The following is a 20,860-nucleotide window of genomic DNA, read 5'->3' on the forward strand; positions in this document are numbered from 1 at the left end:
GACCCCGTAACGGATCGGATCGTGTCGTGGAGCGGGGGCTGTAACAGTTTCGTGGTCTGGGATCCCTGCGCCTTCTCGATGAGCGTGCTGCCCAAGTACTTCAAGCACAACAACTTCTCCAGCTTCGTCCGCCAGCTCAACACCTACGTGAGTATTTTTGCTCCAAACCCTGACCAGTTTGCCTCCGAATTAGGACGAATCTCAAGTTTTTACATTTTTGCTGGATTTGGGTTTTTACCCCCGCACTGATTTGCGATAGATGTACGAGTTATATCGTGTACTTAATTGAGTACCAAGAACAGTAACTTGTTCTTAGATCAGGGCAGTCAATAGGAGGGTCGACTGTAGTTTCAGTCAAATGTTCCGTCTGTAAGATTTCTTATGGCGTGATTAACATAATTTAACACTCGACCGATAATTGTTCTTTCTTGTCCACTCCACAAGACAAAACGAAATCATGGATTATTATCACAGGTTTTGATTATATTTTTTTTATGTGTGTGGACAAGTGACACTCTTTTATAGAACTCCCACCATCAAGGAGTTCATAACTACCCAAGGTAGTTATGTCTTTAAAACTACCAAAGTAGTTAATTCTAAAATTCAAATTCAAATTGCTATTTATGTTACATAATAGAATATGAAGAGTCAAAAAATTCTAACATTCTCGGTCAATGCGCGAGGCGCAATGCCGGGCGCAAATCTTTTTTACGCGCACATGCGCAAGGCACAACGCGATGCGCGCACCCGAGTGATGTGAGGCGCACACCGCACATAATTTTTCAATATATGTAATCAAGCGCGAAAGAACATGTTTTTAGAATTTACATGAAAAATATCATGATAAATAATATCTTACTACAAAATCACAATATAATTCCTTAATTTCTAATGCTAACACCCAACATAGTAGCAAAATTCATAAATTTTTAAATCAAATGTTAAATCAAGACTAATATCCAAACAAAGGATTAGTAATGGTCCTCAATTGAAGGTTATTAAAAAGGCCTAATGGATTTATTTTGCTTTTTGCGATATGAAATATCAAGTATAAAGACTCGATTGAAATGTTAACAAACAAAACTATATGAGGATATGTACTACATGCACCTTGCACAAAGTAAGGATGTACGTGAGGCGCAAAAGGCGCTGCTGCATCAGATGTGGGGCGCCTTGCCACCGCCCCGCATCGTAAGCGCATAAGACGCGCGCCTTTGAAAACACTGCATTCTCCCACTAGACTTAAATATTATATTAATGTTCTAATGACATAACAATATTGCAACTATACTTTATGACCAAACAATTTGTTGCAATCGAATAAGCAAAATAATTAATTCTTGAGAAGCTTCATATATATATTTATGTGCATATAACTTTGAGTCACACTTTATATGCTTAAATAGCAATAAACACATGATTTAAACATAATGTGTACACTTTATTTTTCATGAATATAAAACACTAACAACATCAAATAAGTCTAGACATAAAACATAACAAACACTTAAACATTAACGAGCCCCATGTTGCTTATATGACCCTTAAATGGAATGATTGGTATAGCTTTAGTCAATGGGTCAGCAATCATGAACTTTGTTCTTGTGTATTCAAACTTAACAATGTGATCACGAACTCGACCTTTAGCCAAGGAACTTGATGTCAATGTATTTTGATTGACTTCCGCTTTTATTGTTGTTAGCAAATGCAACCGCAGGTGTTGTCACAATAAATAAGCAATGGTTTTGAAATGAGATCAACCACTTTAAGCTCCGCAACAAAATCCCTCGCCTCCCTCAACCTATAAATTCTGCTTTCATAGTCGATGATGTAACTAAATTTTGTTTCATACTTTTTCAGGATATTGCACCTCCCGCAAGTAGAAAAATATATCCTGAAGTAGATTTTCTTGTATCTTCGCAGCCAGCCTAATCAGAATCTGTATATTCAATCATTTCCAAATGATCTGAATAACTATATGTGAGCCTATAATCTTTAGTCCCTTTTACGTATCTCATTATCTTCTTGACAGCTTTCCAATGAGCCATTCCAGGATTATTTTGATACCTTCCCAATATTCCTACTGAAAAGGCAAGATCTGGTCTTGTGCAAACAACCGCTTAGATAAAACTTCTAACTGCAGAAGCATATGGAATGTTTTTCATTTTTTTTAGTTCTGTAACATTGCTTGGACATTGGTCCAAACCGAACTTGTCACCTTTGGAAATAAGTGCATCTTTAGGTGCATAATTCTACATTCTAAATCTATCCAAAACTTTGTTAATGTAAGTCTTTTGAGATAATCAAAATTTTCTTAGGGATCCATCTCTGTGAATCTCTATTCCAATGACATAAGAGGCTTCACCTAAATCCTTCATTTTAAAGTTTTGTGACGAGTAATTTTTGGTCTCATGTAATAGGTTATTATCATTACTTGCAAGTAATATATCATCAACATATAGGACTAATATAACAAATTTACTCCCACTGATTTTAACATATATGCATTCATCTACAATATTCTCTATAAAACCAAATTTAAAAATTGTATTGTGGAATTTTATATGTCATTGACGGGAAGCTTGTTTAAGCTTATATAATGATTTATTTAGCTTGTAATATAATTGATTATTTTGCCCAAAAGTAAATCCTTCGGGTTGTCTCATGTATACTTCTTCTTCAAGATCACCATTTAGAAAAGCCGTCTTTACATCCATTTGATGTAATTCTAAATCCATATGAGCTACTAATGCTATAACTATTCTTAAAGAATCCTTAGAAGAAACAGGAGATAATATTTTATGAAAATCAATGCCTTCCTTTTGTGTAAACCCTTTGGCTACGAGTCTGACTTTATATCGTTCAACTTTACCAGATGAGTCTCGTTTTGTTTTGAATATCCATTTACAACCAATAACTGAGATTCCTTTCGGTAATTCAACGAGATCCCATACTTTTATTCTTTTCCATAGACTAATTCTTCTTTCATGGCATCAAGCTATAAATTAGAATTTTCTCTATTAATGGCTTGTGAAAACGAAGTATGATCATTTTTAGGTCCTACATCAGTGTTAAGACTCTTGAAGATATACGACGTAGTCACTAGGTATTGTTGGTTTTTTTATTCTAGAGGATCTTCTTAGTTCAACTTGATTATCCAAATTTTCTTGATTTTGGATAACTGGTACGCCATGAATTTCCTCAACATGAGGAAGTTCGTCATCTATTTCATTTTGAATTAATTGTTTAATAACTTGATTTGGTGTGTCTTCTATAATAGGCACAATTCTCCTTCGAACAAATAATTCTTTAACTGTAGATGATGAACTAGGATTCTTTATTTCCTCAATTCTCATTTTACGAGGAAACTCATCAAAAGTTGAATCCTCAAGAAATTTAGCATTCCTAGCTTCTACAATCTTTGGTGTGTGCAATGGACAATAGAATTTATATCCTTTTGAATTTAAAGCATACACAATAAAGAAGCCACTTTTGGTTCTTGAATCAAGTTTCTTAACGTGAGGATTATATATTCTCACTTCAACTCGGCAACCCTATATGTGCATACACTGTTATAAATACCGGTAAATAGCCCCGCAATAGCGGCGCTAATAGCGTTAGCGGTCCCTTCCCGCGACGCTATCGCCCGTTACGCTATCGTGCAATAGCGGTGACATATTACGAAATATGTTTGTTCGTAAAAACGGCTAATAGTGTCATAACGGTAAATAGTGAGCGGTTGTATTCGAAATTTGTTTTTTGACTGCTATTTAAAAGCGATTTGAGATTTATTTTTTAAAATTAAACTCAATCCTTGATCATTGCATTTCACCGTCGCCTATGATTTTTAGCATACTTTCGTCACCTCTCATAGCCTCTGGCACCTATCTTGATATTTCTTCTCACCTCCTTCACCGTGAGCTCCTCTTAAGATAGTCCTGTCACCGCTAAGCTCTTCTTCTCGAAGAGGACGACTGTTTGACTCCTCCAGTCATTTCGGTATTACATGATGATTACATGTCTATTTCATGTTTAGGATCTCTTTAAATCATCCAATATGTACTTTTAGATTTCTTAGATTTTTTTTAATTTTTCTTTTTAGTATTTATACATATCTAAATTAGACCGCTATTTGACTTTGCGTTTTTTACCGTTATTTTGTCGCAATAGCCTGAAATAGCCTTATAGCGATGCCTCACCGTTACGCAACGCTATCCGCTATCGATAATCTTGCGTGCATATGATTCAGACTAGGTTTCCATTCCAAAGCTCAAAATGAGTTTTTGGAACTGCTTTTGATGAAACACGATTAAGTATATACACAACAGTCTTTAGTGCTTCACTCCAAAAGGATGATGGTAGATCAGCATTACTAATCATGCTTCTAACCATATCCATTAGTGTCCTATTCCTTCTATTAGCCACACCATTTTGTTTTGATGTACACAGTATTGTGTATTGTGCTATAATACCTTCACTTTTAAGGAATTGGACAAATAGACCTGGCATTTGTCCTTTTTCGGTGTATCTCCCATAGTAATCTTCACCCCAATCTGATCTCACAATCTTTATTTTATTGTCTAATTGATTTTCTACCTCAACCTTATATAAGTCTTAAAAGCATCTAATGCTTCAAACTTTTTATTTAGAAGGTATAAATACATATACCTAGAGTGGTCATCAATAAATGAGATGAAGTATTTTTGACCATTTAGACAATGAATTGGAGATGGTCCCCATATGTCTGTATGAATAATTTCTAGACATTCTGTACTCCTTTTAGAACCCTTTTTAGTAATGTTAGTTTGCTTTCCCTTTATGCAATCCACACATGTACTAAAGTTAGGAAAGTTTAGATTAGGAAGAATCCCTTCATTTACTAACCTTTTAATTCTATTAACTGAAATATGGCCTAATCTCTTATGCCATAATATAGAAGAGCTTTTCTTAATGATACTTTTTTTATTGCCAACATTATCGACGTTTAAAGAAAGCAAGTTATTTTTAAAGTTTGTGTCTAAATCAAGCTTGTATAGATTTTCAGATAATATAACAGAACTAATACAAACTTCATATTTATATAAAAGAAATCCATTAACATTGAAATTAATTTCATAACCACAAATACTTAGTTTTGATACAGAAATCAAATTTCTTGAAAATGAACGTGCATAGACACATTTTTCAAATCAATTACATAACCAGATTTTAAAATATATCGATACGTTCCCACGGCCTTTACAAGTGATCGTATCCTATTTCCTGAATAAATGCCCGGCTCACTTGCCATCGGCGTCCGTTGGGTTAGAAACCCCTGCATAGTATTGGCAACATGAATTGACGAACCAGAATCAATCCACCAAGTATTATTAGGAACGTGAATAAAATTAGATTCAAAACAAACATATGATATTCTATTACAATTCTTTGCGAGCCATTTCTTGTATTTCAGGCAATCTTTCTTAACATGTCCTCTCTTTTTGCAAAAGAAGCAAATTGGACCCTTACCCTTGAACTTCATCGGTTGAACTTCATAAGAATTTTTACAATTGAAGTATTTTTGACCATTTAGACAAGGAATTGGAGATGACCTCATATGTCTGTATGAATAATTTCTAGACATTCTGTACACCTTTTAGAACCCTTTTTAGTAATGTTAGTTTGCTTTCCCTTTATGCAATCCACACATATACTAATGTTAGTAAAGTTTAGATTAGGAAGAATCCCTTCATTTACTAACCTTTTAATTCTATTAACTGAAATATGGCCTGATCTTTTGTGCCATAATATAGAGGAGCTTTCCTTAATGATAGTTCTTTTATTGCCAACATGATCGATGTTTAAAGAAAGCAAATTATTTTCAAAGTTTGTGTCTAAATCAAGTTTGTAAAGATTTTCAGATAATATTCCAGAACCAATACAAACTTCATATTTATATAAAAAAAATCCATTAACATTGAAATTAATTTCATAACCACAAATACTTAGTTTTGATACAGAAATCAAATTTCTAATTAATTTCATAACCACAAATACTTAGTTTTGATACAGAAATCAAATTTCTTGAAAATGAAGGTACATAGAACACATTTTTCAAATTAATTACATAACCAGATTTTAAAATATATCGATACGTTCCCACGGCCTTTACAAGTGATCGTATCCTATTTCCTGAATAAATGCCCGGCTCACTTGCCATCGGCGTCCGTTGGGTTAGAAACCCCTGCATAGTATTGGCAACATGAATTGACGAACCAGAATCAATCCACCAAGTATTATTAGGAACGTGAATAAAATTAGATTCAAAACAAACATATGATATTCTATTACAATTCTTTGCGAGCCATTTCTTGTATTTCAGGCAATCTTTCTTAACATGTCCTCTCTTTTTGCAAAAGAAGCAAATTGGACCCTTACCCTTGAACTTCATCGGTTGAACTTCATAAGAATTTTTACAATTGAAGTATTTTTGACCATTTAGACAAGGAATTGGAGATGACCTCATATGTCTGTATGAATAATTTCTAGACATTCTGTACACCTTTTAGAACCCTTTTTAGTAATGTTAGTTTGCTTTCCCTTTATGCAATCCACACATATACTAATGTTAGTAAAGTTTAGATTAGGAAGAATCCCTTCATTTACTAACCTTTTAATTCTATTAACTGAAATATGGCCTGATCTTTTGTGCCATAATATAGAGGAGCTTTCCTTAATGATAGTTCTTTTATTGCCAACATGATCGATGTTTAAAGAAAGCAAATTATTTTCAAAGTTTGTGTCTAAATCAAGTTTGTAAAGATTTTCAGATAATATTCCAGAACCAATACAAACTTCATATTTATATAAAAAAAATCCATTAACATTGAAATTAATTTCATAACCACAAATACTTAGTTTTGATACAGAAATCAAATTTCTTGAAAATGAAGGTACATAGAACACATTTTTCAAATTAATTGCATTACTAGATTTTAAAATAAGTCGATACGTTCCCACGGCCTTTACAAGTGACCGCATCTCATTTCCTGAATAGATGCCCGACTCACTTGCCATCGGCGTCCGTTGGGTTAGAAACCCCCATATGTCTGTATGAATAATTTCTAGACATTCTGTACACCTTTTAGAACCCTTTTTAGTAATGTTAGTTTGCTTTCCCTTTATGCAATTCACACATGTACTAAAGTTAGTAAAGTTTAGATTAGGAAGAATCCCTTCATTTACTAATCTTTTAATTCTATTAATTGAAATATGGCCTAATCTCTTATGCCATAATATAAAGGAGCTTTCCTTAATGATACTTTTTTATTGCCAACATTATCGACGTTTAAAGAAAGCAAATTATTTTTAAATTGTGTCTAAATCAAGTTTGTAAAGATTTTCAGATAATATTCCAGAACCAATACAAACATATGATATGATATTACATTTCTTTGCGAGCTATTTCTTGTATTTCAGGTAATCTTTCTTAACGTGTCCTCTCTTTTTACAGCAGAAGAAGCAATTTGGACTCTTATATTTGAACTTCATAGGTTGAACTCAATAGGGATTTTTACCATTTCCAGACTATAAATAAGTAAGTGGAATAGATAGAACATTGGATCATGCCACATTTTTACAGACAAAGTATTTTTGACCATTTAGACAAGGAATTAGAGATGGTCCCCATCAAGGTTTTAAATGTCGGCTGACATGTCCGACGTATCGGCCGATATGTCGGTTTGAGAGCTTGAGCGACACGACATGGGCGTTCTCAACTCGTATGTTGGTTTTCAGGGTCAAATCGAAAATATCGGGGTCATATCGGACATATCGGCCGATTTTTCAAAGCTAAAAAATAGGTCGATATGGACTTTTTTAGATCTGTTTTTTGTTATCGAGTTTAGGTTTAGTGATAAAAACCCAAACTTGTTTGACCCCTTCTCATGTTTAAGGGTTTCTTATGAACCCGATAGAAAGAAAAGAGAAAATTTAGGGCAACAGCGGACTTGAAAACCGATCACTTCTTTCGTGGACGACGACACCCTTCCCCATCTCCATCTCGGACCCCCGTCATCCATCTCCCGTTATGTCCTGAAATTCGAACCCCAATCGAACCCTAGGGCAGTAGGGTATCCCATTGTTGGGATAAAGGGAAGAGAGTGGTCGGTGACTCATCCGAAGGATCCCGAGCAGAAGAAGTAGAAGAAGAGCCCCGGCTTGCCTCCCTACGACATCTCGTCGTCGGCACTGCCTCCCTGCGACGTCGGAATCCACCCATCGCCGGCGTCACCTTTAGAATTTATAAAGTATGTTTATATTAAATTTAAGGATGCTTAGATTACATTTAGAATATAATATTATACATATGTGCACCACCCGATATGACAATCCGAAATTTAGTCCGTCCCCCGATATATCCTCGATTTTTGCTATCCGACATAGATTTCAGCCTTCCGACATGAACCCGGCATCCGATATTTAAAACCTTGGTCCCCATATGTCTGTATGAATAATTTCTAGACATTCTGTATTCCTTTTTGAACCCTTTTTAGTAAAGTTAGTTTGCTTTCCCTTTATGCAATCTAGACATGTACTAAAGTTAGTAAAGTTTGGATTTGAAAGAATCCATTCATTCACTAATCTTTTAATTTTATTAACTGAAATATAGCCTAATCTCTTATGCCATAATATAGATGAGCTCTCCTTAATGATACTTCTTTTATTGCCAACATTATCGACGTTTAAAGAAAGCATATTATTTTCAAAGTTTGTGTCTAAATCAAGATTGTAAAGATTTCCAGATAGTATTCCAGAACCAATACAAACTTCATATTTATATAAAAGAAATTCATTAACATTGAAATTGATTTCATAACCACAAATACTTAGTTTTTATACAGAAATCAAATTTCTTGAAAATGAAGATACATAGAACACATTTTTCAAATCAATTACATAACCAGATTTTAAAATAAATCGATACGTTCTCATAAACTTTACAAGTGACCGCATCACATTTCCTGAATAGATGCTCGACTCACTTGCTGTAGGCATCCGTTTTGATAGAAACCCCTGCATAGTATTGACAATATGAATTGACGAACCATAATCAATCCACCAAGTATTATTAGGAGCATGAATAAAATTAGAGTCGAAATAAACATATGATATGATATTACCTTTCTTTGCGAGTCATTTCTTGTATTTCAGACAATCTTTCTTAACATGTCCTCTCTTTTTACAGAAGAAGCAATTTGGACCCTTACCCTTGAACTTCATAGGTTGAACTTCATAGGGATTTTTACAGATGAAGTATTTTTGAGCATTTAGACAAGGAATTGGAGATGGTCCCCATATGTCTGTATGAATAATTTCTAGACATTCAGTACACTTTTTAGAGCCATTTTTAGTAATGTTAGTTTGCTTTCCCTTTATGCAATCGACAAATGTACTAAAGTTAGTAAAGTTTAGATTAGAAAAAATCCCTTCATTCACTAACATTTTAATTCTATTAACTGAAATATGCTTAATCTCTTATGCCATAATATGGAGGAGCTTTCCTTAATGATAATTGTTTTAATTGCCAACATTATCAGCGTTTAAAGAAAGCAAATTATTTTCAAAGTTTATGTCTAAATCAAGTTTGTAAAGATTTTCAGATAATATTCCAGAACCAATACAAACTTCATATTTATATAAAAGAAATCCATTAACATTGAAATTAATTTCATAACCACAAATACTTTGTTTTGATACAGAAATCAAATTTCTTGAAAATGAAGGTACATAGAACATATTTTTCAAAACAATTACATAACCAGATTTTAAAATAAAGTGATACGTTCCCACGGTCTTTACAAGTGACCGCATCCTATTTCCTGAATAAATGCCCGACTCATTTGCCGTCGCCGTCCGTTGGGTTAGAAACCCCTGCATAGTATTGGCAACATGAATTGACGAACCATAATCAATCCACCAAGTATTATTAGGAACATGAATAAAATTAAATTTGAAACAAACATATGATATGATATTACCTATCTTTGCGAGCCATTTCTTGTATTTCAGGTAATCTTTCTTAACGTGTCCTCTCGTTTTACAGAAGAAGCAATTTGGACCCTTACCCTTGAACTTCATAGATTGAACTTCATAGGGTTTTTTACAGATGAAGTATTTTTAACTATTTAGACAAGGAATTGGAGATGGTCCCTATATGTCTGTATGAATAATTTTTAGACATTTTGTACTCCTTTTAAAACCCTTTTTAGTAATGTTAGTTTCTTTCCCTTTATGCAATCCATACATGTATTAAAGTTAGTAAAGTTTAGATTAGGAAGAATCTCTTCATTTATTAACCTTTTAATTCTATAAACTGAAATATGGCCTAATCTCTTATGCCATAATATAGTGGAGCTTTCCTTAATGATATTTTTTTATTGCCAACATTATCGACATTTAAAGAAAGCAAATTATTTTTAAAATTTGTGTCTAAATCAAGGTTGTAAAGATTTTCAGATAATATTCCAGAACCAATACAAACTTAATATTTGTATAAAAGAAATCCATTAACATTGAAATTAATTTCATAACCACAAATACTTAGTTTTGATACAGAAATCAAATTTCTTGAAAATGAAGGTACATAGAACACATTTTTCAAATCAATTACATAACCAGATTTTAAAATATGTTGATATGTTCCCACAGTCTTTACAAGTGACCGCATTCCATTTCCTGAATAGATGCGCGAGTCACTTGCCATAGGTGTCCGTTAGGCTAGAAACCCCTGCATAGTATTGGCAACATGAATTGACGAACCATAATCAATCCACCAAGTATTATTTGGAACATGAATAAAATTAGAGTCGAAACAAACATATGATATGATATTACCTTTCTTTGCGAACCATTTCTTGTATTTCGGGCAATCTTTCTTAACGTGTCCTCTCTTTTTACAGATGAAGCAATTTGGACCCTTATCCTTGAACTTCATAGGTTGAACTTCATAGGGATTTTTACAGATGAAGTATTTTTGAGCATTTAGACAAGGAATTGGAGATGGTCCCTATATGTCTGTATGAATAATTTTTAGACATTTTGTACTCCTTTTAAAACCCTTTTTAGTAATGTTAGTTTCTTTCCCTTTATGCAATCCATACATGTATTAAAGTTAGTAAAGTTTAGATTAGGAAGAATCTCTTCATTTATTAACCTTTTAATTCTATAAACTGAAATATGGCCTAATCTCTTATGCCATAATATAGTGGAGCTTTCCTTAATGATATTTTTTTATTGCCAACATTATCGACATTTAAAGAAAGCAAATTATTTTTAAAATTTGTGTCTAAATCAAGGTTGTAAAGATTTTCAGATAATATTCCAGAACCAATACAAACTTAATATTTGTATAAAAGAAATCCATTAACATTGAAATTAATTTCATAACCACAAATACTTAGTTTTGATACAGAAATCAAATTTCTTGAAAATGAAGGTACATAGAACACATTTTTCAAATCAATTACATAACCAGATTTTAAAATATGTTGATATGTTCCCACAGTCTTTACAAGTGACCGCATTCCATTTCCTGAATAGATGCGCGAGTCACTTGCCATAGGTGTCCGTTAGGCTAGAAACCCCTGCATAGTATTGGCAACATGAATTGACGAACCATAATCAATCCACCAAGTATTATTTGGAACATGAATAAAATTAGAGTCGAAACAAACATATGATATGATATTACCTTTCTTTGCGAACCATTTCTTGTATTTCGGGCAATCTTTCTTAACGTGTCCTCTCTTTTTACAGATGAAGCAATTTGGACCCTTATCCTTGAACTTCATAGGTTGAACTTCATAGGGATTTTTACAGATGAAGTATTTTTGAGCATTTAGACAATGAATTGGAGATGGTCTCCATATATCTATATAAATAATTTCTAGACATTCTGTACTCCTTTTAGAACTCTTTTTAGTAATGTTAGTTTGCTTTCCCTTTATGCAATCTACACATGTACTAAAGCTAGTAAAATTTGGATTAGAAAGAATCCCTTCATTCACTAATCTTTTAATTTTATTAACTGAAATATAGCCTAATCTCTTATGGCATAATATAGAGGAGCTTTCCTTAATGATACTTCTTTTATTGCCAGCATTATCGACATTTAAAGAAAGCATATTATTTTCAAAGTTTGTGTCTAAATCAAGATTGTAAAGATTTCCAGGTAGTATTCCAGAACCAATACAAACTTCGTATTTATATAAAAGAAATTCATTAACATTGAAATTGATTTCATAACCACAAATACTTAGTTTTGATACAGAAATCAAATTTCTTGAAAATAAAGGTACATAGAACACATTTTTAAATCAATTACATAACCAGATTTTAAAAATATATCGATACGTTCACACGGCCTTTACAAGTGACCGCATCCCATTTCCTAAATAGATGCCCAACTCATTTGCCGTCGGCGTCCGTTGGGTTAGAAACCCCTGCATAGTATTGGCAACTTGAATTGACGATCCAGAATCAATCCTCCAAGTATTATTTGGAACATGAATAAAATTAGATTCGAAACAAACATATGATATGATATTACCTATCGTGCGAGCCATTTCTTGTATTTCAAGCAATCTTTCTTAACATGTCCTCTCTTTTTACAGAAGAAGCAATTTGGACCCTTATCCTTGAACTTCGTAAGTTGAACTTCATAGGGTTTTTTACAGATGAAGTATTTTTGACCATTTAGACAAGGAATTGGAGATGATCCCCATATGTCTGTATGAATAATTTCTAGACATCCTGTACTCCTTTTAAAACCCTTTTTAGTAATGTTAGTTTCTTTCCCTTTATACAATCCGCACCTGTATTAAAGTTAGTAAAGTTTAGATTAGGAAGAATCCCTTCAATTACTAACCTTTTAATTCTATTAACTGAAACATGGTCTAATCTCTTATGCTATAATATAGTGGAGCTTTCCTTAATGATACTTTTTTTATTGCCAACATTATCGACGTTTAAAGAAAGCAAATTATTTTTAAAGTTTGTGTCTAAATCAATGTTGTAAAGATTTTCAGATAATATTCCAGAACCAATACAAACTTCATTTTTGTATAAAAGAAATCCATTAACATTGAAATTAATTTCATAACCACAAATACTTAGTTTTGATACAGAAATCAAATTTCCTTAATGATACTTCTTTTATTGCCAACATTATCTACGTTTAAAAAAAGCAAATTATTTTCAAAGTTTGTGTCTAAATTAAGCTTGTAAAGATTTTCAGAGAATATTCCAGAACCATTACAAACTTCATATTTATATAAAAGAAATCCATTAACATTAAAATTAATTTCATAACCACATATACTTAGTTTTGATACAGAAATCAAATTTCTTAAAATGAAGGTACATAGAACACATTTTTCCAAATCAATTACATAACCATATTTTAAAATAAGTCAATACGTTCCCACGGCCTTTACAAGTGAACGCATCTTATTTCCTGAGTAGATTCCCGACTCACTTGCCGTCGGCGTCCGTTGGGTTAGAAACCCCTGCATAGTATTGACAACATGAATTGACGAATCAGAATCAATCCACCAAGTATTATTAGTAATATGAATAAAATTTGATTCGAAACAAACATATGATATGATATTACCTATCTTTGCGAGCCATTTCTTGTATTTCAGGTGATCTTTCTTAACGTGTCCTCTCTTTTTACAGAAGAAGCAAATTGGACCCTTACCCTTGAACTTCATAGGGATTTTTACAGATGAAGTATTTTTGACCATTTAGACAAGGAATTGGAGATGGTCCCCATACGTCTGTATGAATAATTTCTTGACATTCTGTACACCTTTTAGAACCATTTTTAGTAATGTTAGTTTGCTTTCCCTTTTTGCAATCCACACATGTATTAAAGTTAGTAAAGTTTAGATTAGGAAGAACCCCTTCATTTACTAACATTTTAATTCTATTAACTGAAATATGGCATAATCTCTTATGTCATAATATAGGGGAGCTTTTCCTTAATGATACTTCTTTTATTGCCAACATTATCGATGTTTAAAGAAAGCAAATTATTTTTAAAGTTTGTGTCTAAATTAAGTTTGTAAAGATTTTCAGATAATATTCCAGAACCAATACAAACTTCGTATTTATATAAAAGAAATCCATTAACATTGAAATTAATTTCATAACCACAAATACTTAGTTTTGATACAGAAATCAAATTTTTTGAAAATGAAGGTACATAGAACACATTTTTCAAATCAATTACATAACCAGATTTTAAAATATATCGATACGTTCCAACGGTCTTTACAAGTGACCGTATTTCATTTTCTAAATAGATGCCCGACTCACTTGCCGTCGGCGTTCGTTGGGTTAGAAACCCCTGCATAGTATTGGCAACATGAATTGACGAACCAGAATCAATCCACCAAGTATTATTAGGAACATGAATAAAATTAGATTCGAAACAAACGTATGATATGATATTATCTAGCTTTGCGAGCCATTTCTTGTATTTCAGGCAATCTTTCTTAACGCGTCCTCTCTTTTTACAGAAGAAGCACTTTGGACCCTTACCCTTAAACTTCATAGGTTGTTTTCCTTTAACCTTTAGCATATCAGATCCATTTTTGCCTTTAAATTCTTATCATGAGTTTTTATATTAATTGTTATATTAACACTTTCTATAACCTCATGTTTAAGTCTTTCTTCTTCTTGAACATACATGGTCATTTACGGACCAATTCTCTTCGTGTGTATTTTAAGAGATCTTGAAAGGTCTATACTCCACTGAAAGTGAAGAAAGTATGAAATGCACTAGAAATGATTCAGATACATTAATTTTTAGAGGTTTAAGTTGGGAAGCAATATCCCTTAATTGCATAATATGCATGCGCACACCCTTACGAGCATCATATTTCACATTTGTGAGTTTCTGAATCAAGGTTGTAGCCATAGTCTTGTCACAAACAATAAATTGCCCCTCGATTGCTTTCATGAAATTCTTTACCTTACCAAATTCAGGAATTGATCCCTAAATATTATTACTAATATGAGATTTCATAAGCATCATACCGAGACGATTTGCACACTCCCATTTTTCAAATTCAGCCTTCTTGGTTCCGTAGTCTTCGTGGGAGTAGGAGGACATTTTTTATGGAGAGCCAAGTTTTGATCTAAGCAGCCCAATTTTAGAAGGATATTGTCCTTCCAATCTGAAGAATTATCGCCGCTTAGAATCGGTACTTCATTAACTATAGAAACAAGAACTACTGCATTGAAATGAAACAAAATTAATACTATGAAAATTAAACTTTATTCAAAGTAATGACTTTTAACCTTACTGTGGGTAGAGGTCCTAAAATGCATAGATTCATTACTTAGTCTTTAATTAAGAACAACAAAAGTTTGATTATAATGAAAAAAATTTCCATACCTGTGGGTATAAGAAATTTTCCCATTATAAACAAATATGCTTTCTTAACCCAATAAATTTACATAGATCATTACTTTCATGTGGGGTATAGCAGAGATATATGTAAATATAATTGTAACTTTGGATTGAATTAACATATTTAATAATGAGATATAACATATATTTTTCATGACTTATAGATATATTTTCATGGCTTATAGATGCTGTGGCCATTCTACAAGTTTAAAATTTAATCACATTAAAACAGTCATTATAAAATCATTCAATCCAAAAGAAAAATTAAAATGAAATGTATACAGTTTGTCCAAATGGAAATTCCGAACTTCAATGTAAGAAATAAAAAATTCGATTCAAATGGAAATTCCGAACTGCAATGTAAGAAGAGAAAAAAATTCGGATTTTATTTTATTATTTTAATCAAGCCCAAGACCCCCCTTGTCAAGATATATTAATATGAGGGGATTTGAACCTATGACCTTTAGACTCCTCACTCAAAACTCTTACCACTAGTCTACTTTATTAGTTGGTAAAAGATGATTCCAAGTTCTATAAAACCTTTAATAGTACAAAAAACAAATTGTACCAAAATAAATTCGGGAAAAACAACAAAATTGCATCATATAATTTATAGGCTCTGATACCAATTGTAAGATTTCTTATAGCATGATGAACATAATTTAACACTCGTTTACATACTAAAACGAGATTGAATAAAAAAAAAATGGTACATACCTACTGGCTACTTCCATTGTTGAATGTAATGAACACCGAATTACTAATAATTGTTCTTCCTTGTCCGCTCCACAATACAAAACGAAATGATGGATTATTATCACAGGACTTGATTATATTTTTTTATATGTGTGGACAAATGACTCTCTTTTATAGAACTCCCACCATCTAGGAGTTCATAGTTATGTCTTTAAAACTACTAAAGTAGTTAATTCCAAAATTCAAATTCAAATTGCTATTAATGTCACATAATAGAATATGAAGAGTCAAAAAATTCTAACACCATCATCCATGCGAATGCGAACACTTGCAATGAAATTTGCCAAATTGTGATGCCTTCTGCAAATTCTCTGTTCCCATCGGGAAATTTCTAAAATGCACTTTTCATGCGTTCTTGTTCAGATTTCTTTTTTGTAAACGATGTGAACTTGAGATGCTCATTTAGTAGAAAAAACATTATTATTGGTTTGTACAAAACTATAATAGCATATAGATGTGTTTCTTTATGAAAATGAATGAGATAAAAGTTAGGAGTCAGGATCTATTCGTTTGTCTAGTTGTAGAGATCTGTGATGAATTGAATTTTTAGTGGATGTGTATTTGTTTAGTATATTATTGAAAAAAAATTGACGAACGAAAATTGTATGTATTCAGGTATCTATGTATATACGCTTCTTCGATTTATCATATGCGAACGCTTAAATTTCATGTCGATATGCTTCCGTGTCATGATTTTGTCGTATCCCATGATTCATGCTTCTTAAATGCATGCCGAACAATGTCACCAAATGGGTTGCTCGCATTTCTATTCTCTTGTGTTTAGCCACTTTGTCTTTAAGAAAAATATCCACCTTCTCAGAATAATGTAGAGACTTGCAATGGAGTAATTTGTTTGTTATTCTTCCGCAGCTTGCGTACAAATAAGTGAAGTTTGAAGTTGAAGCTCAACTCAAGAGAAGTCTTGAATCTACAAGGTGAAACAAACAAATAAAGGGACAAAAGATTCTGATTTTGCAAAGGCCCATATTTTACAAAGTTATACATAACTAGTTCCTATTAATCAAATCCCATCAACTATTGTAAAAGAAGGGAGAAAATACAAAGCCTAATCTATTCAAATTCTCTTAAATGCTGATCCACTTAAGCATTGCAATCTGACCTTCTAGTGTTTTTACTTTATATTCTTCTAAAATAATTATAGAAGATGAAGGTTGAAGAATAAAGATGGATTAGAGAAGCTTCTACGAATGAAATGACTTGCACATTGGAGGTAACTGGTGCATTCAACTTATGCTAGTTCCAATAATTGGCTAATGGATTATAATCCTTGTTTTTATAATATCTAATCTCTCATTAGCTCCACTCCCGGTTGTAGTTGGCACTGCAATGTCAATCTCAACTTGTATTCTAAATGTAAGCAGGGTTTTAGAAAGGTGGATCCGGACCGTTGGGAGTTCGCCAACGAAGGATTTCTCAAAGGCCAGAAGCATCTACTCAAGACCATAAAGCGAAGAAGGCCACCCCCCCACCCACCATCTCAAAACACATCCCTCACCCCATACCTCGAAGTAGGAAACTTCGGGCTCGATGGAGAGATTGACAGGCTAAAGCGCGACAAGAACATCCTAATGGCCGAACTAGTTAAACTGAGGCAGGAGCAGCAGAACACCAGAACTCATCTCAAAGCAATGGAAGAAAGGCTCCAAGGCACTGAGCAAAAGCAGCAGCAGATGATGGCCTTTTTGGCACGAGCAATGCGGAACCCTAATTTCTTACAACAGTTAGCTCAACAGAATGACAAGAGAAAGGAGCTCGAGGAAGCCATTTCTAAAAAGAGGCGGCGTCCTATAGAGCATTTTCCTCATTGTGACGTAGGAGGAAGCAGTGGGGTGCAGTTTAAGAATGAAGGCGAACGACTGAGGGGGGTCTACGGTGGGTGTGAAGTCCCGGAGCTCGAGAGTTTAGCGTTGGAGATGCAGGGTTTTCGGAGCGAGGAGAACAAGGAGCAGCAAGAGGAAGTGGATGTAGAGCTGAATGACGAGTTCTGGGAAGAGCTTTTGAACGAGAATATTGGGGAGGAGAAGGGTGGGGCTGAGTTTGAGGAGAGGGGTGATGATGATGTCAATCTGTTGACTGAGAAGCTGGGATATATGAGTTCTACTAGCCCCAGATAAGAGAGAGCAGGATTTGAGGCAGGATGCCTGTGGCTGTTTGTTGTAGCACTTGGAACGCTGATTCAGATTATTACTATTTTGGGCTGGTGGGGTGGTCTTCAGGCTGTAGTCCTGGACGTTGCCATCAGTTCTCATGTTGTCTTGCTTTATGCTGTAGAAGTGAGCTTAAACGATCTTTGTTATTGTGCTAACAGATCCGTAGTCGTTGTATATTGTAGGCTATGGGCTTAGCAGTTATGATAATGTTTCTGTACATTTTGGAGATAATTTACGACAGCTTTCCTTTGGATTCTATTTTGTGAGTTTATACAGCGAAAATGGACGGCACGTGAAAGCCGGAGGTGTGTTTTGATAGGGTTAAAATAGAGAGATTGCCAAACATTCCGTGGTGTTTCTCAACTCGTGAGCACGAGAGAGCTGATTAAGGCTTGTGCGATTGCTGACGGTGAACTTCTGAGTGCAAAATTATGAATTCTTTGCATATGTATTTCTCATATTTATAAATTATCTCCCAAACTTATTATTATTTTTTTTTTTTAAACATGTCATGAGTTAAGAAGCACCGCGCATGAAAGAAGCTCAGGCAGCGTCTTAGGCATAAGGATTTGCCATCAAGTATTATTCTTCGTGAACCAAGAACTAATTATAATTACTCTAATCAGTGTTGATTTGGGGGATGAGGTAGTAACTTAGTTGTTCTTCTTGTTAGTTAAACGGATGAGGAGTGCAAAATTCAAGATTAATTTGAGGCTAAAAAAATACCCCTTGTCGTTGCTAGTGCCACTAAATAGCTCTCACTATTATAGATGTGCCATTAAATATATATACCAATCTTATAATTTAGCCAATGGTTATTAGTAATAGTAAAAAAGAAAAGTTGCCAAATGTTATTTTAAATGTGTAACGGGCTAAGTTGTCTTTTATTTCTAGCTTACACTAGCTGGACTCCTTTTATCATTTTCATTGTGCTAATCAAGGTGGTAAGGAGGTGTTCGGCAATTCAAAAGTGAATTGAAAATATGTAAGTTGCTTTTTTTCACGAACGACTTTCACATCCACATCGACATGTAAGTAAAATATAGTGTTTGTTTGAAAAAAATAAATTACTGTTAAAAGCTTAATGAGAAGATGATGTGGCAAAATAGGATTCATTAGTAAATATAGTTAAATAATTTAATTAGTAAATATAGTTAACATAATTTAATTAAAATTGGTTGTCATTTTTTTTGCTTTCATGTGATTTCACCACTTTTTTAGTGGAAGTCAAAATTGCATTAAAATTTATGTTGCAACTTTTTTATATTTCACTTTCGTAATCAGCTGCATGCAAACAAACACCTAAAATATTAAAAACAAGCCACTTGTTCACTTTCATCTTTTACTTGTATGCAAATAAACATCCCCTAAATATAAATCTAAACAAATAACTACATAAAGTTGAATTTAAGTCCGAACATGTACAGATGAAAATTGACAACACACATGAAGATTTTGATGATGTATACCCAACAAGAAATGCATATTCAATCTCATTCATTCAAAATAAATTTTGAAAGATACAAATAGTTTAGGATGTATGTGGTATAGACCTTGATGTTCCTATTAGCCCACTACCTAAGCAAATCATAATAGAAGATACAATTGAGTAATAATAAATTAACCAGAAAAGTGGTGGTTGGGTACTGTGAAGGAAATTTTCCTCCTATGACACATAACAAAAATGATTTTCCCCGTCCTCATGGTTTGTTAGTTGATTATTGTCTTTGTATCTTAGAATTAAAAGTTACTAGTGTGAACACCGTGTAAAGCACGGTATACTTTTTTCCCCGCTAGCTATAGTAATCCCGGTATAAACTCTCAGTTTCATGTTTGCTACAGCAATAATGCTATAAAAAATTACTGTAGCATGAATAGTAAATATTAGGTTCTCCTATTTGTATAGAGGAGTAAATGTGGTTAGACTCATTTATCCATGGGTTTAGTAGTTAGATTCTTACTAAAAGACCGTTCTATAACGATTTGGTACATATATAGGTGAATAATATTCAAATCATGATTGTTTCTATTATAAGTTATGGTATATATCAATGTCATTTTGTAAGATTGTAAAAGGCCGTAGGTTTGTAACGTTACAGGAGCAAGTTTGTTTGGCAAAGGGTTAATGAAGAGGGGTTAAAGAGAAGGATTAATGTACTTAGCCCATTTAATAATCTAAAAGGACTAAATTATTAACCTGTTAAATAAGTTTTATTTTAGCCCTTATATATGATCAGTTTTAATGTTTGGGAACAACAATGATTTTGACTATTTTCTTTACAATTAGAATGGTTAACTCTTATTCCATCTAAATAGGAGTATTAGTAAACCCCTCATTTTGAGGGGTTAAACTCATTTTAACCCCTCTAGAGGGGTTAACTTAACCCTTCTATATTTTTTATGTTTGGCAAATTATGGAGGGTTAACTCACTTTAACCCTTATATAAATTTGTTGTGTTTGGCAGGTTAAGAA

General features: G+C 33.2%; 1 protein-coding gene across 3 annotated transcripts; it reads left to right on the top strand.

Annotated features, from left to right (window-relative positions):
* On the top strand, nt 120–18,645 carry LOC109848328 (heat stress transcription factor A-2b-like). 3 transcript variants are annotated; one of them, XM_020417771.1, is made up of 4 exons: nt 120–147; nt 17,087–17,151; nt 17,379–17,447; nt 17,599–18,645. In XM_020417771.1, exons 3-4 carry the CDS (start codon nt 17,430–17,432, stop codon nt 18,349–18,351), a joined length of 771 nt encoding a protein of 256 aa, XP_020273360.1. In that variant the 5' UTR covers nt 120–147; nt 17,087–17,151; nt 17,379–17,429; the 3' UTR covers nt 18,352–18,645. The 3 variants fall into 3 exon arrangements, 2 of the variants coding, with proteins under 2 accessions (XP_020273360.1, XP_020273361.1); XR_002248768.1 differs by lacking the exon at nt 120–147 and having other exon boundaries at nt 17,103–17,447; nt 17,553–17,666; XM_020417772.1 differs by lacking the exon at nt 120–147 and having other exon boundaries at nt 17,105–17,447.

The sequence above is a fragment of the Asparagus officinalis genome, chromosome 7, assembly GCF_001876935.1.
Source record: "Asparagus officinalis chromosome 7, Aspof.V1, whole genome shotgun sequence".
NCBI lineage: Eukaryota > Viridiplantae > Streptophyta > Magnoliopsida > Asparagales > Asparagaceae > Asparagus > Asparagus officinalis.